Source organism: Pithys albifrons, chromosome 6 (assembly GCF_047495875.1).
Source record: "Pithys albifrons albifrons isolate INPA30051 chromosome 6, PitAlb_v1, whole genome shotgun sequence".
In the NCBI taxonomy this organism is placed as follows: domain Eukaryota; kingdom Metazoa; phylum Chordata; class Aves; order Passeriformes; family Thamnophilidae; genus Pithys; species Pithys albifrons.
In genome coordinates, this window is record NC_092463.1 from 45,205,936 (window position 1) to 45,219,571 (window position 13,636).

General features: G+C 38.7%; 1 protein-coding gene across 1 annotated transcript; it reads right to left on the bottom strand.

The window, feature by feature from the left end:
* Positions 1-4,643: 4,643 nt before the first annotated feature.
* On the bottom strand, positions 4,644-7,821 carry RAG1 (recombination activating 1). Its single transcript, XM_071559466.1, has one exon. It carries the CDS (start codon positions 7,737-7,739, stop codon positions 4,644-4,646), a length of 3,096 nt encoding a protein of 1,031 aa, XP_071415567.1. The 5' UTR covers positions 7,740-7,821.
* Positions 7,822-13,636: the final 5,815 nt, after the last annotated feature.

Genomic DNA, 13,636 nt, shown 5'->3' on the forward strand with positions numbered 1-13,636 from the left:
TGACCCTCTGAAAATTAAACTCCAGTTTGTGATCTCTACTTGGCACACCAGAAACCATTTTTATTTTGAAAAAGGCAAAACCATAACCCTCTAAGTTTGCTGATTTCTCTCTATATACACATATACATATACGTAAGAACAGGGCACTGACCACTGCCACAGATGTGCAGGATCTCCTTTGGGTGGTATTTATTGTGTATTTCCTTGTCCAATTGATCAGAATGCCCATTTCCAGAGGAAGAGCTGAGAATTGAAAATATATCCCTTGACCTCTCTCCTGATGCTGCTAGTAAAGGTACTAATTAAATCCTTCCTAATGTGTCTTTTTGTATCATGGACAATATTAAGCTTGATATAAAAGGTAGAAAAGCTCCTTAAACACTTAAGGAAACACTTAGAGTTGCAGCTGGTCAACTGTTTGAAAATTATATTGTAAGTTATATCCCTAAAACAGGACTCTGAAGAAGAGCAGGGATAGGCCTAATTACTCTTCATTCTATCCCAACAGGAATATATGGAAAGTAAAATTCAGTTACTATCTTACAGATTTAAGAGTAAAGGAGTTAAATTGTCCTAATTTACCAGAAAACTCTGATGCTTCTTTTTTTTGTTTTATGTGAGTTCTGGTTTTTTCCATACAACATTTTTTTATTTGAGGTCAGATGAAAAAAATAAGTTGGTGATGTAAAGTCCATATATGGTATGTCTAATTATCTTATTACACAGGAATATCAGTAGCTTAATTTGCTCATAGTTGGCTCCATCCAAACCAGTTTGTTTACATAAATCTTCTAACCCAGAGATATCATTGTAGGGAAGAAAGAAGGATTTTTCTGAAGTAGAATCAAGGTAAACTATAAATAATGAACTGAAAGGTAGATTGGAACTAATTTTTACAGCTCAATCTCTGATGAGAAGCCAAAATTTCTTGCAAAGGATGCACAGAAATCAGTAAAGATACTTAACATTTTAGCATGCAGATAACAGTGCAAGGCTGATTTTACATAAAATCTGGAATTGTATTTGTAAATGAAGCAAAAGCCATTTACAGACTAAATAAAACTGGTTTTATATCAGTTTAGTTTTCTGCCAAACAGTTGTCTGTGAGGAAGGGTGCTGAAAGGACGGCTGAGACTCACAGAGTAATCTTATTTTGCATTAGTTTAGTGACTTGTAGCACAGGGGTGGAATCACAGCTGCCTCGGGTATTAGAACAGCCTAACTATGAAAAACATCCACAGTTTGAATGAAAAGTAAGACTGTCACCATTATTGAAAAACTAGTAAGAAATACAAACACAGAAACGTAAATGTTTGTAAGACCTTTATTTTAAACTTATTTAATGAATTAAGAAACTGTAATATAGTAAGAAAAAAGTAAAATTATGAAGCCATGCAGTGAGACAAAGCAAAGTACTCAACGCAGTCAGAAATTAGGAGGCCCTATATATGTAGAGTTTGTTTCTGAACTACCTGACTAAAAGCCAAAGTTGATTTGCTTGAATTCAATAGACTTATTCTTGTGAGGAAAAAAAATACAAGAATCATGGCTTCTAACATCGTTCACATCATTTCATAACATGGCAATTCACAATACAAAGCCCTTGAATAAAACACAAGAAACATAATGTGATTCTACAAAAACTACAGCCAATACAATTTCAGAACCATAGTTACTGAAGGATTTGTACCAATTATTGATGTAAAAAAGAAAATGCAGAGGTTTGATAGTATCTTGAATAAGTGTCTCCATATTTCTAAAACTTCTTCAAAATCAGAAAGCTTAACAATAGGCTATATAACCAAATGAAGCACCTGTGTGCAGTCAGGGTTTGTTTGCCCTCCCATGCATGGCTCTGTGCATGAAGCATTGTTATTTTAGCTCTGTTTACAAAAGATTCTCTTGAAGGTACCTACCCTTTTAGTACTGTTTGCTCTAATGAGTTCAAAATTCTCAACTGATTTACAGAAGATGTCAACAATGGGGAAAAAGCCTAAAAAAACAGAAAAGAAAAAAAAGTAGTAGTACTTCTCTGTGTCAGCTATCCTGCCCAGAGGTGGTAGAATGTGAAAGTTGCCTTGATGGCTTGACAATATTTCACAAAAGAATACTTTCATGTCCCACTGTATTTCTCTGTCCCCATCCAGGTTTTGTTCAGTCTGATGAGTTACCCCAAGATATAGGGCTTGTCTTAAGAAATCACACATGTCAGGATAAAACTTACTTAACTCTTTTGAAGACAGTGAGACAAATCACTTGCTGTTACATCAACAGGCTGTTAAATTGAATATGGGATTTGAAAATGTTAATGGAGTCACTGAAATTACATGTGCAAAATTAACTAAGTCTAGTCTATCACTCAATGGCATGCGTTCATTGCAATGGACGAGTTTGGATTACTTGGGGGTGCAATTCACTCCTGTGCAAAAGGCAACAAAAACTATATATACCACTTAAATGGAGTGAAAATCACCTTGAAATGAGTAAAGATTGTTAAACAAACCTCTAATTTATTCAAGCAAAGTCAAGGATAAAACATAAGGTAATACAATTGTCCCAAATACACATGTGGAATAAAAATAAAAGTGTGCAACTATTTATATAATGAAATATATGCTGATCAAAAATCAAAACTGTATCTGCATTTACAGCTAAAATATTTTCTTTATACCTGATATTTATAATTCCTGGGAAACAGCTGTATTTATGGTCTACATTTATTGGTAAAGAATAATACTTATATAAAACTAGTTGTGATGCTGTATGGGAAGTACATGCTAAGAAATGGAAAAAAAATCATCTAGAAATGAACAGTCAGTAAGTGCAGAATACATCGTACAAAAGATGCAGTATGACTGCTAAGGAAAAAGGCCTTATTGCCAAGTGCAGGTTTTGACATTGTGTTAAACTATGTATAAAGAAACCATGTTAAACCAAAATCCTAAAGTATGGAATACTTTTAAATAGTAACTTAATTTAAAAAAACAAAACAACAGAAGAAAGGCATAATTAGAATACTACTAATACATGTCTTAATTACTAACACTTAACTCTACTTTTTCTTTATCCATAAATGGTAAATGCCAGACCCTCAAAGATAAACAACATGAACAAGATACTGTAAAACAAACCTCAGACCATTAATTCTTTTAAATTTGTTGCTCACTTATACGCAGAAACCAACTTCTACCACATCAAAATGAAAGAAATGAAAAGGCAGATTCTTTAAGATTCTTGCTTTGATTGTTTCCGCATTTAATCTTGTTTAAGAAATATTACTCCAATCAGAGTAATGCCCTAGCTACATATGCAAATATGAAAGGCCAGATGATTTTGGGCCATCTGATACTTGTGTATGTTTCATGAATATGTCATTGAATTAAAGTCATATAATACATACTACTTCAGAAAGACAAATACCAACTAAACACTGAGTAAGGGGGTAAAATATGTTATGCAGAAATTTCAGGACAGTTCATTGCTTTTTAACTAGTCATGTATGCAACTGTCTTTGAAGTTAATAAATATAATTCCTCTTTTACCCATTTGGAAATGAGGCTGTATGTTATATCCCAGGTGTGAGAAAGCTCTGTGTTAGGTACAGTTGGAGTACATCAGCAGCAGTCAGTGAAATATCCTACTGGCACACATCTGATCAAAGTAATAACCATCTTCTTACAAATGCAACTGCTGTGACTAAAGTCACTTGGTGAAACTGTGGGCCTGCTGGTATTCATGACAATTTACTGGTGACTTCAGTGAGGCCATAAATTCATTCAATATAACTACTAATACAAATTGTACTATATACTGAAGTAACCATAGAAATCTAAAATGGTCATGAAGCAATAAGCTACACAGCAGAGCTTGAATGTTCTTCGTATAATGAGATAACCACAAGGCACTGTAAATCCTGATTTAGGAGCACAAGTTTGCATTTTAGAGTAAACAGGCTATGATAAAAATATATTTTAAAAACTTCAGCTACCCTTCCTATACTTCATATAGTTAATTAGCATAGTGATACCACCATCTGCTCCTAAGCAATACTACAATATATATGTTAAATAATATTTTTAAAATATGTAAGATCAAAGTTTGCATCTTTAGTCAGTATTTTATACAAAAATAACTGAACTTTAGGCTATATCAATTATCCAAGTGTCTCACTGATGAGTCTTTACTTATAAAAGCCAAAGAACCATCAATAAAATAACCAAACCTTCTTAAAAAGCAAATAGCAAAATAGTCCTAAAAATGAAAACAGAACAAACAGCCATGCTCCCTTTTTCAGCAAGTGCCTTAACTCTTCAGAATCATATTCCTTCCAAAATAATACTCTCTATAAAACCTTGTTTACTTTGATTTTATCACTTAGAAACAACAGTCTAAGACCAAAACAAAACAGAGACCCTTCTTTGCAATTTGTTTCTGCTTTAGTCTCATATAACAACTGGCAAATGCACCAGTGCATTGCCTCTTGGAAGCTGCCAATAGACATGGTGTTTATTAAACTCCTCTCAGCATCTTTAACTGAGAGTGTAAAAATTATCATTTCAGACTTCCCTCTGCAGGTCTGAAAAAGAATCTGCTTCCTTGCAGGAAGACACCATCACAAACCCAATACCAGATGTGGTTTACTTTTAGAGTACTGCTGAATCATTGTTTTCCAAGACCTCCAGTGGCAAGGAGTCACCTAAACTATCCTGTGAATCAATGGTGAAGCTCTGACTCTTTAATGTTTTATGAGCATTCATGAACTTCTGGAGGTACTTAGAGGTATATAGCCAGTGATGCTTCAAGACATCCTCCATCTCATAGCATTTGGACTGCCTGGCATTCATTTTTCGGAACCTCCTAAACAGTTTGTTTCCAGACTCATTTCCTTCACTTGCCCAGGCCCCAATGGACCCATCTCTTTCAATGATTTCAGGAACATGAGCAAGTGTTTTATGGAAATAATTTGTAATCTTGCCTTCATATCTGTACTTGAACTTTGTAGATAAGAGCTCAGCAAAACGTTGTGAATTGTAGCTATACTGGCACAGCAGTTCTGGGCACTCCTTGGCAGGGCATGAGGATCGCCACACTGGCTTCATCTTCAGATAAAGGTCCATTAGTTCTTTTAGGGCTTCATGCCTTTCCTCACACTTTATTAATTCACATACTGCCTCTACTGTCTCTTTGGACATAAGCTTTCTAGCAAAATTTCCAGTCATCCTCATCATAGGCTTCAAGTTCATCTTCTTCCTGAGGTGTTTGTCAAGAGTCAACTGCCACCTCTTCCTCTCCTCTTTAGACACGTCAGGATTCTTGTAAAGTTCACCAATCTCCATCTGGAAAATCCTGTAGAATTCTGCTGCATTGCCAATGTCACAGTGCAATGCATCTATGGAGGGAACAGTCTCAATAAAAGGTTTGGCTGAAACACCCTTCACTCTGTCACGGAGCTCATCAACAGATTCATGATATGGGTTGGACCTCCATATTTCATATCGTTCCAGATTTTCAGCATGGCTCCTCGTTATGGAGTGGAAGACCAAATTCTGGGATGCCTCCAAGCGAGTTGCATCACACAGGGTACAAATATAAGTGGAACCTGAGGCCTCCAGCCCTTCCACTTCCCGTACAAGTTTTTCATCATATCCTGTACCCCTAAAGACAAATCTGAATGTTCTCAGGATGCCTCCCATTTCAAGCAATAGTTCACTGTTTTTCATAGCCTCTCTTTCTGCTATGAGTGGGCTCAGGATTGCTGTCAGAGTTTCATGATCTGATTCATCAGCCAGCATAAGGCATAAGGGTTTGCAACACAACTCTGAATTGGGCTTTACTTCCTCAAAGATTCTCTGGCTTTCATTCCCATTTGCAATAGCAATGTTCATAACTGTGAATGAAAAGCGAACAGCCTTCTCTGGGACAGCAGGCCCACTTCCATGCTTCTCACTGACATCTCCCATTCCATCACAGGACTCTTTTACTACCACAGTGAAGGGACCATTCAAATAGTCGTCCAGATTTTTTGCTTTCATGCCTTCTAAGATCTCCTCCTCCATGTCCTTTAAGGCACAAACCAAGGCTGCATCATATCGAAATCTCTTTGCAATTGTGTCTACTGGGTAGTCATCGATTGAGAGTGGCAGTCCTGATAATCCATCTATAATTCCCACTTCTGTATTAGTGGATACATTTTTCAAGGGAGGTTTCCACTCAAATGGGTGATAGCCTGGTAGGAGGGCTTTCTCAGCATTGCGAAGAGCATGCAAGGGCTGGAAGATCTGCCTCCCAGTGACAGCTTTTACAGTTCTGTACATTTTATGATACTGGCTACAGCTGAGAAATGTGTTGACTCGGATTGCCAGACAGACAGCAGGATGAAGTCCAGATCCTCTCCCTTGCATTATAGCCTCCAATTCATCTGCTTGTTTGTGTTCATTTTTCGCTCTTAAAGCTAGAAGGAACAAAGTCATGCATACAGCCTTTATATCACCACCCTCTTCTTTCTCAGCAAAAGCCCTGACTTGACGTTTCAGTTCCCTCAGACGATGTTTCTGAGCTCTCCTTGTCAAAGATAGGAGATGCTGCCTTGGTCGGCCACCTTTATTTATGTGGCTATAGAGCTCTCTATCTTTCTTCTCCTTGTGGCTGGAGATGTGTTGGCCGTATTTTCCATGCAAGATCTCTTCATCACATTCCTTTACAGGGCATCTTATACCCAGGCTATCAAGGATGTTCAGGAAGGATTTCACTGGTGTCACCATATCAGTAGGGAAGCAAGGATACCAGCAGGAGGGGCAATAGCTGCCCATAACCTTGATACATTTAAGGATGCAAGTCCTGCAAAATAAGTGTCTGCATGTTGTTTCCACTGGATCTGCCAAAATATGATCACAAATCTGGCAAGAAATTGATTTAATGAAATCAATTGGGTAATCAACTGCAAGCAGCTTGGTGCTGAGATGTGTATTGTTGCAATTGACAATCTCTTTCATTAAATTTTTGTTTTTTATCGGTGCTTGGTTCTTCACACCTCTGTTTAGTCGAGCATGTTCCACAATGGTCTTTGCACGTTTGCCATGCTGTACACTTGGCGGCTGGCTTCTTCTCTTGACCCCTCGAGTGGTAGTATGGCATACATCACAGTTTGGGGAGTGAGGTTGCCACTCCATTGTGCTGTTCCTAGGAAAATATACTTCACCTAGAGTATTACTGAATTTTCTATGGATAATACTCCAACAGTTGTGACAAAATCGAGTGGGATGGATAGTATCAACATCCCCTCGCACATCAATCTTGAAAACTTTAGCGATAAGATCTGGCCAAGAGGTTGCTTTTTTTTCTTTCTTTCTCAGAAGCCACAGAGTTTCATCATCCACTGGACCATGCACTGGATGAGTTCTCTTGTAACAATCAGTTTTAAATGAAACTCCACAGATGCGGCAAAGTTGTTTCAGATTGTTCTGATGAGCTCTATTGTCATGGGCTTCTTTCTCAAGGGCCTGTCTATTGCCCATTAACTCCATCTTTTCTCTTCTTGGCACTGCTTCATCTGTGTGCAGTATGATTTCTTTGTTTGAAGAAGCAACCCCTCCTGCCTGATCTTTGTTTATGTGCTGCCTGTCATCAGAGGATGTTTTTTCAAATGATCGCACTTTAAAGAGTTTGAATTTCCATTCAGAAAATTTTTTATATGGATGCTGAATTTCTTCAGGTAGATCCATTTGGTGTGCTACTGACATCTTCAGTCTGACAGAAACCAGACCACCTGAGAAATAGAAAACTATAAGTTAGCTTGTTTCCCAAAATGAATAATAGTGCCATGGTTTTTAATAGAACAGTTCTAATCATTTTAACTGAAAAATGTTTTGAAAGTGAGTTACTTATCCAAGACACCTACTGCATTAAGAGGCCCCAACAAGACTGTTTACTCAGTATCTCAGATAAGTACTCAAATGTGACTTTGATCCTGAGGCATTAAATATCTATTAGATCACCAATCTGGTACAAATATCCAAATCTGCCCCTTCCTTCTTATGCCTGACTGAACTCATCATAAGTAACGCTACTACAGACAACAGAATTACATTCTGAAAATTGGTGATTTTTTTATATGAAACTGAACTCAATTGGTGTCTAAGAGGTACAATTTTGCCTGATTCATGCTATACTATCTAAATAAGCAAGACCATTGCTCTTACACTACCTGTTAGTTCTGAATCTGAAGTGTCTAATACATGCCATTCCACATGGGCAGCACATACTACTCATTCCCAGTGTAGACTTTATTCAGGCTCCTGTTTTGTAAGGTGCTTTAGCCTGTGCTTAAGGAATGTGAGTGGCTCCATTAAAGCAGGAGGAGTGTATCCTCTCTTGATGCAAAGCACTGCAGTTCTCTGAACTCTAAAGGAGATATGGCAATGTATACTGGCTGCAGATTTGATCTAGAGAAAATATTTATACATTGTGCACTATTCATCTGTTTTAAGTACCCTGCTGAAAACTCTCTCTGTAAGGATTACTGGTTCTGGAAAGCTGAAAAGGTCTTTTTAAATTTTACCCCAATTTTAGCTTTCATAGAGGTGCAACCAAAAGTACTATCAATGTGGTTTTCATAGAAATATGGTGTGTATAAAAATAAATACAAGACTTTCACCTCAAACACTGAAACTTTTTGCTCCTGCATCAGCCTTAGAAAATAAAATTGTGTTGAAACAACAAGAGTGACTAACCTATTTTTTATTACCTGGCTATGTGAAGTGCACAAAGTAAGAAAACAGTATAGAGGAAATTCAATTATGTTTTTTGGTTTATTTTGTTTTTACTGATCTGGTTGGTGTGAGTAATAAAAATGAGAAAAACTGTATATTAAGACAATGTACTAGAACTAGAAATGGCATGGCTATGGCTGTGGTTGCTTTAACTGATATCATCACTTAGCAACCACATAACTTGCTAGAAGCCTGAGTCCAGTGTCTTTTCAGAAGGTGTCCTTCATAAAGAAATACATTTAAGTCATGGGCTAAAGTGATGATCTCAGGGTGTTTGTGAGATTCTTTCATTTATAACCTTTCAATAAAGCATCACTTCAGCACAGCCTTTCAGAGTCTATTGGGAAAGGACTGCATACATTAATTAAGTTCCACATCCAGAATGATATATCAGTCTGCTTAGCTCTTTCCTGGAGAGCTGAGTTTTACTTCAAAATTGTTCATTAGGCCTTGGCAACTAAAATTTAGGTTTGTTTTCTTCCCAGCTTCTCTTCATTTCATCCCACTGAGAACAAGCTGCCCATACCACTATCCCCATCTGCCCACATTGCTCTATCTAGCTGCCTATACTACTAAATATCTCTCTCTGCACTGCAGTCCCCTGCTGTCCATCACCGATACAGCCTGGCAACATGCTTGCTTGTATTCTGCTGTTCGCAGTTCTGCGATATGCAGCTGTGCACAGATGCATTCAGAGCATTACTACTGTCTCACTTTCTTGGCTGTATACTGTGACAGACTTGGTAAAATTTATCCACTGAGCAGTAACCCATTTGCCCCTGAATAGTTCTGTGTCCCTACCACCTGCAGAGTAATTGAATAGCTTGTTGCCTATACTGTTCACAGATCCTTTTATTGTACATAACATCTTATGCAATTTTGTGTCATTTCACCATCTCCAACAGCACCTTCAGAATCTTTTAAATCATAAGCAATGCCTCTTCTGGGCAGTATCTCAGTCATTGTAAAGAAACAGCCAGCACTGAGTACATTTAGAGCAAAATATTTAATACTTTCTTTATTCTTCTTAACCCTTTGGGTAAGTGCCACTGCAGTGCCATACTCATGTCCAAACCCATGACCTGCCTCTTGTTATTAATCACCAAGTCAAATGAATCAGACAGGGTTTACTCCTGCTAAAGAAAAGTTTAACAATTCTCCTTCTTTTCTCTTTCATTGAACACGCCCTGGAAGAAATGAATGACAAAGAAGCCTTCCCAGGTCATCTGACCTTCACCTTCTGTAGTAGTTAATTGCTGTCAACAGGCTACTCATCAAACACTTCGAATTGCCTTGCTCCCAGGCAATGAAGATTTCAGCAGCTCTCCTGGGAGAGCTAGAAATATTCCTAGTGCCAGGAGTATTTCCTGCTACTCACACTAAATTTGCCTGTGTTCTGCTATTCTAGTTGAGGGGTCACACAGAACAACCTTTTTTCTCCCTGCCTACCCCACTCGGATTTTTATGGAGGGAACCTCAGGCATGAACTTCCAGCCATGGTTATTTAATCAAGTCAAACAGCTGTGTTCTTTTTATCTGGAAAAGAGAAAAGAAATCCCTTTTCTCCCCAGATCACAGTATTTCATACGTTTCTGAAGACAAGCAAGTTTGCAATACTTTTGTTCACATCAAGGAAGACCTTGCTTTATACAATCTCTCCAAAATGAACAGAACAATCTCTGAAGTGACAAAGCACCTATAAAATAAAATTTTTACCTGCACATTAAACCAGGAAAAGGAATCAACACTAGGATGTCATACAAGCATCTGGGATGCTGTCATTAATACTGCTAGCCTACCTTCAGCTTGCTGTCAGTTTGTAGAGCTGCTGCTATGTCTGCCCAGTTTGTTCCAAATGTCAAGCTTGTTTGCTCTCTCTCATGCATGCTCTCAATCTTTCTGTGTTCCCTCTGCTTTTTAAAGACAATGCAGTGCTGTTTATCTCACTTATCCCTGTCCCTCCAAGCTCCCAGTACAACCCTGGCGCTAACCACAGTTTACTTGAACTAAACACAATAGAGAACTCTCAGATCTAGGTGGCACCTGGCAATTTATGAGGCTTAACCACAAAATTCATATAAACAAGGTCATCTTGTGTGAGACTCCTGAGCTCTGAGATAAGTGTGCAGACTCTCTCTGAGGAGCACCTGCACTGTTTTTTAACACAAAGATTTGCATTTGGCTTTCTTCTTTATAGTTTCATAGCGGGTTTCTTCACTTTTAACTCTTAGAGAGCAGAGCTTAGTCTCTGGTCACACTGGTGTGACTGGTGTCCCACGTCAGAGCTAGTTCATTGAAGGTCAATGTCCCACTTCCTCAGGTCAAGAGCAGCCAAGCTGCTGAGTTTTGGGTGAATTGACAACAGGGATCACATAACGTATTTTCTTCTGATATCAGTATTTAATTTTCATGGATATTGCCTCTTTGGTGGTATATGTCCAGGATCTTGAAGGCCCTGGGCAGGGAGGACAAATCAATAATATGAAAGTTAGCTATATACATATTGAGTAAGTATTAGATACTATACCAGGTATAGGCCATACATGGCTAAAACCAGTGGCTAGTAGAGTCTCCTTTCTGGAGAAGCTCAGGAAGACCCATGCTTAGTTTCCACAGGCAACTGTCTCAAAAACTGACTCAAAGTTGAAAGAAACCAAATTTTTTCATACAACAGCACCCTGAAAGTTTTCAGTTTCCACATATAACATTACGGAAAAGTTCTAGTGATCTATCGAGTCCTTTCAAATGTGAACATAAGTTCACACTCCAGTAGTTGCATAACTACATAAACACTTATCCAAGCACTTCCCTTTCTCAGAAGACTTTGTGATCCTGCAGGACTCACATCCATTTTCGACTTGCACACTCTTCCCTGAGAAGGTGGCTGAGGGAGGTGACTGTGCTTCCATTGCAGGTCAGAATTTCACAGTTAATGTGACTCCTACTTGAAACATCTGATGTTGGCCAGAGGAAAAATCTACAGAACTTGTAATACTTGATGTTTACTGTGAGAGAGTTCCCACTCTGATCTTACAATGCTTCCAGTTCTTAGAATTATAGAATCATTTAGGTTGGAAAAGACCATTAATATCATCAAATTCAACCACAAACCTAACACTGCCAAGTCCACCACTAAATCATGTCCCTAAGTGCCATGTCTACATGCCTTTTAAATGCCCACAGATGTGGTGATTCAACCACTTCCCTGGGCAACATGTTCCAACACTTGTCAGCCCTTTTGGTGAAGAAATTTTTCCTAATATCCAAACTAGACATCCCCTGATGCAACTTGAGGCCACCTCCTCTTGTCCTGTTCCTTGTTACTTGGGAAACAGACTAACTCCCACCTTGGTACAACCTCCTTGAAAGGAAGATATTTGTAGAGAGGAGTAAGGTCTCCCCTGAGCCTCCTTTTCTCCAGGCTAAACCACAGTTCCCACAGCTGCTCCTCACAGACCTTTCACCAGCTCTATTGCCCTTCTCTGGATGTGCTTCAGCACCCCAATGTCTTTGTTGTAGTGAGGGGCCCAAAACTAAACACAGGATTTGAGGTGAGGCCTCCTAGGTGCTGATTACAGGGGGACAAATCACTGCCCTGGTCCTGCTGGCCACACTGTTTCTCATAGAAGCCAGGATGCCATTGGCCTTCTTGGCCACCTGGGCACACTGCTGGCTCATATTCAGCTGGCTGTTGACCAGCAACTCCAGGTTCTTTTCCACCAGGCAGCTTTCTAGACACTCTTCTCCAAGCCATTCTCATAGCATGATGTCTTGGAGAAGTGGTTAGTCGTGAGTCTTTGTGCCATATAAAAAGCCTACTAACTGGTTTAATGATTCATGTCAAAGTGAATAATGTAAGGTGAAAGAAATCAAAATATGTATGGAATATGCAATGCATGGAGAAAGTAAAAAAAGTCCAGGGATAAACCCTGATATCCTTGTTTAGACTCTGACACACACGAAACCCCAGTGTGAAAGGCATTTATACACCTCTGAGAACATTAGCTGACTAGGCCTGAGCTCAGCTCTTCATCTGTTTTGCCTGAATTTCCTAACAACTTGTCTATTTTTACTGTTCACTCCCTAGCATTTGGAGAGACCTTTTCAAAAAAATATCAAATTGGACTGCAATGCCAAATATCAATCAAAATCTCTCTCTGCAGTCATATACTGATTTCCCCTCTTATCTTGAAATGGCAGGCACTGCTTCCTGACAATACACATTGTTAGTATTGAGGCATTTCGGGCTCTTTGAGAAGGTTAGCAAATCTCTCCCTCTGGGGTACTTATTCAAACTTCACCCAGGTAGCTGTTTGCTTGTCCCATTCCCCCAGGAGCTCCAGTTTCCATGCACAACCTCACTATATAGGCATCAGCTTCTTTATCAAAGGAACCACTTGATCATACATGAGCCTAGTCGAGTGCTTTACTTCCAAGTACCCAGGAAATCACTTTTAAGAAATATTGTTTTGTAGGGATACAGCAGGCAACTAAAGATTTTAATTGATCTCAAATTGCTACAGCATTGGATGTGATGTATGTTCATATAAGCACAATTGCTAAACGGTTTGTGATACTCAGATCCAGGGCTGGAAAATGTTTTCCCTGTGCAACTGGCACCACCGAGTGGAGAAAAGCATTTTTGCATGTCTTTCTGTTACAGTATGAGCATTGGGACATGACCACGGGCCCAAGCCATACAGATTTGAAAATTCTCTTGAATAAAAGCATTTCATTTAAACTTGGAATGAAAACTCCAGATAAGTTCCTTGAATTCTCAGTTAAAATAGGGTGGACATCAGTGCTCTGGGCAACCTGCAGATTACTAAAAATAGTATTTTTTTCAGCCATAGATAACCTGCCATCTA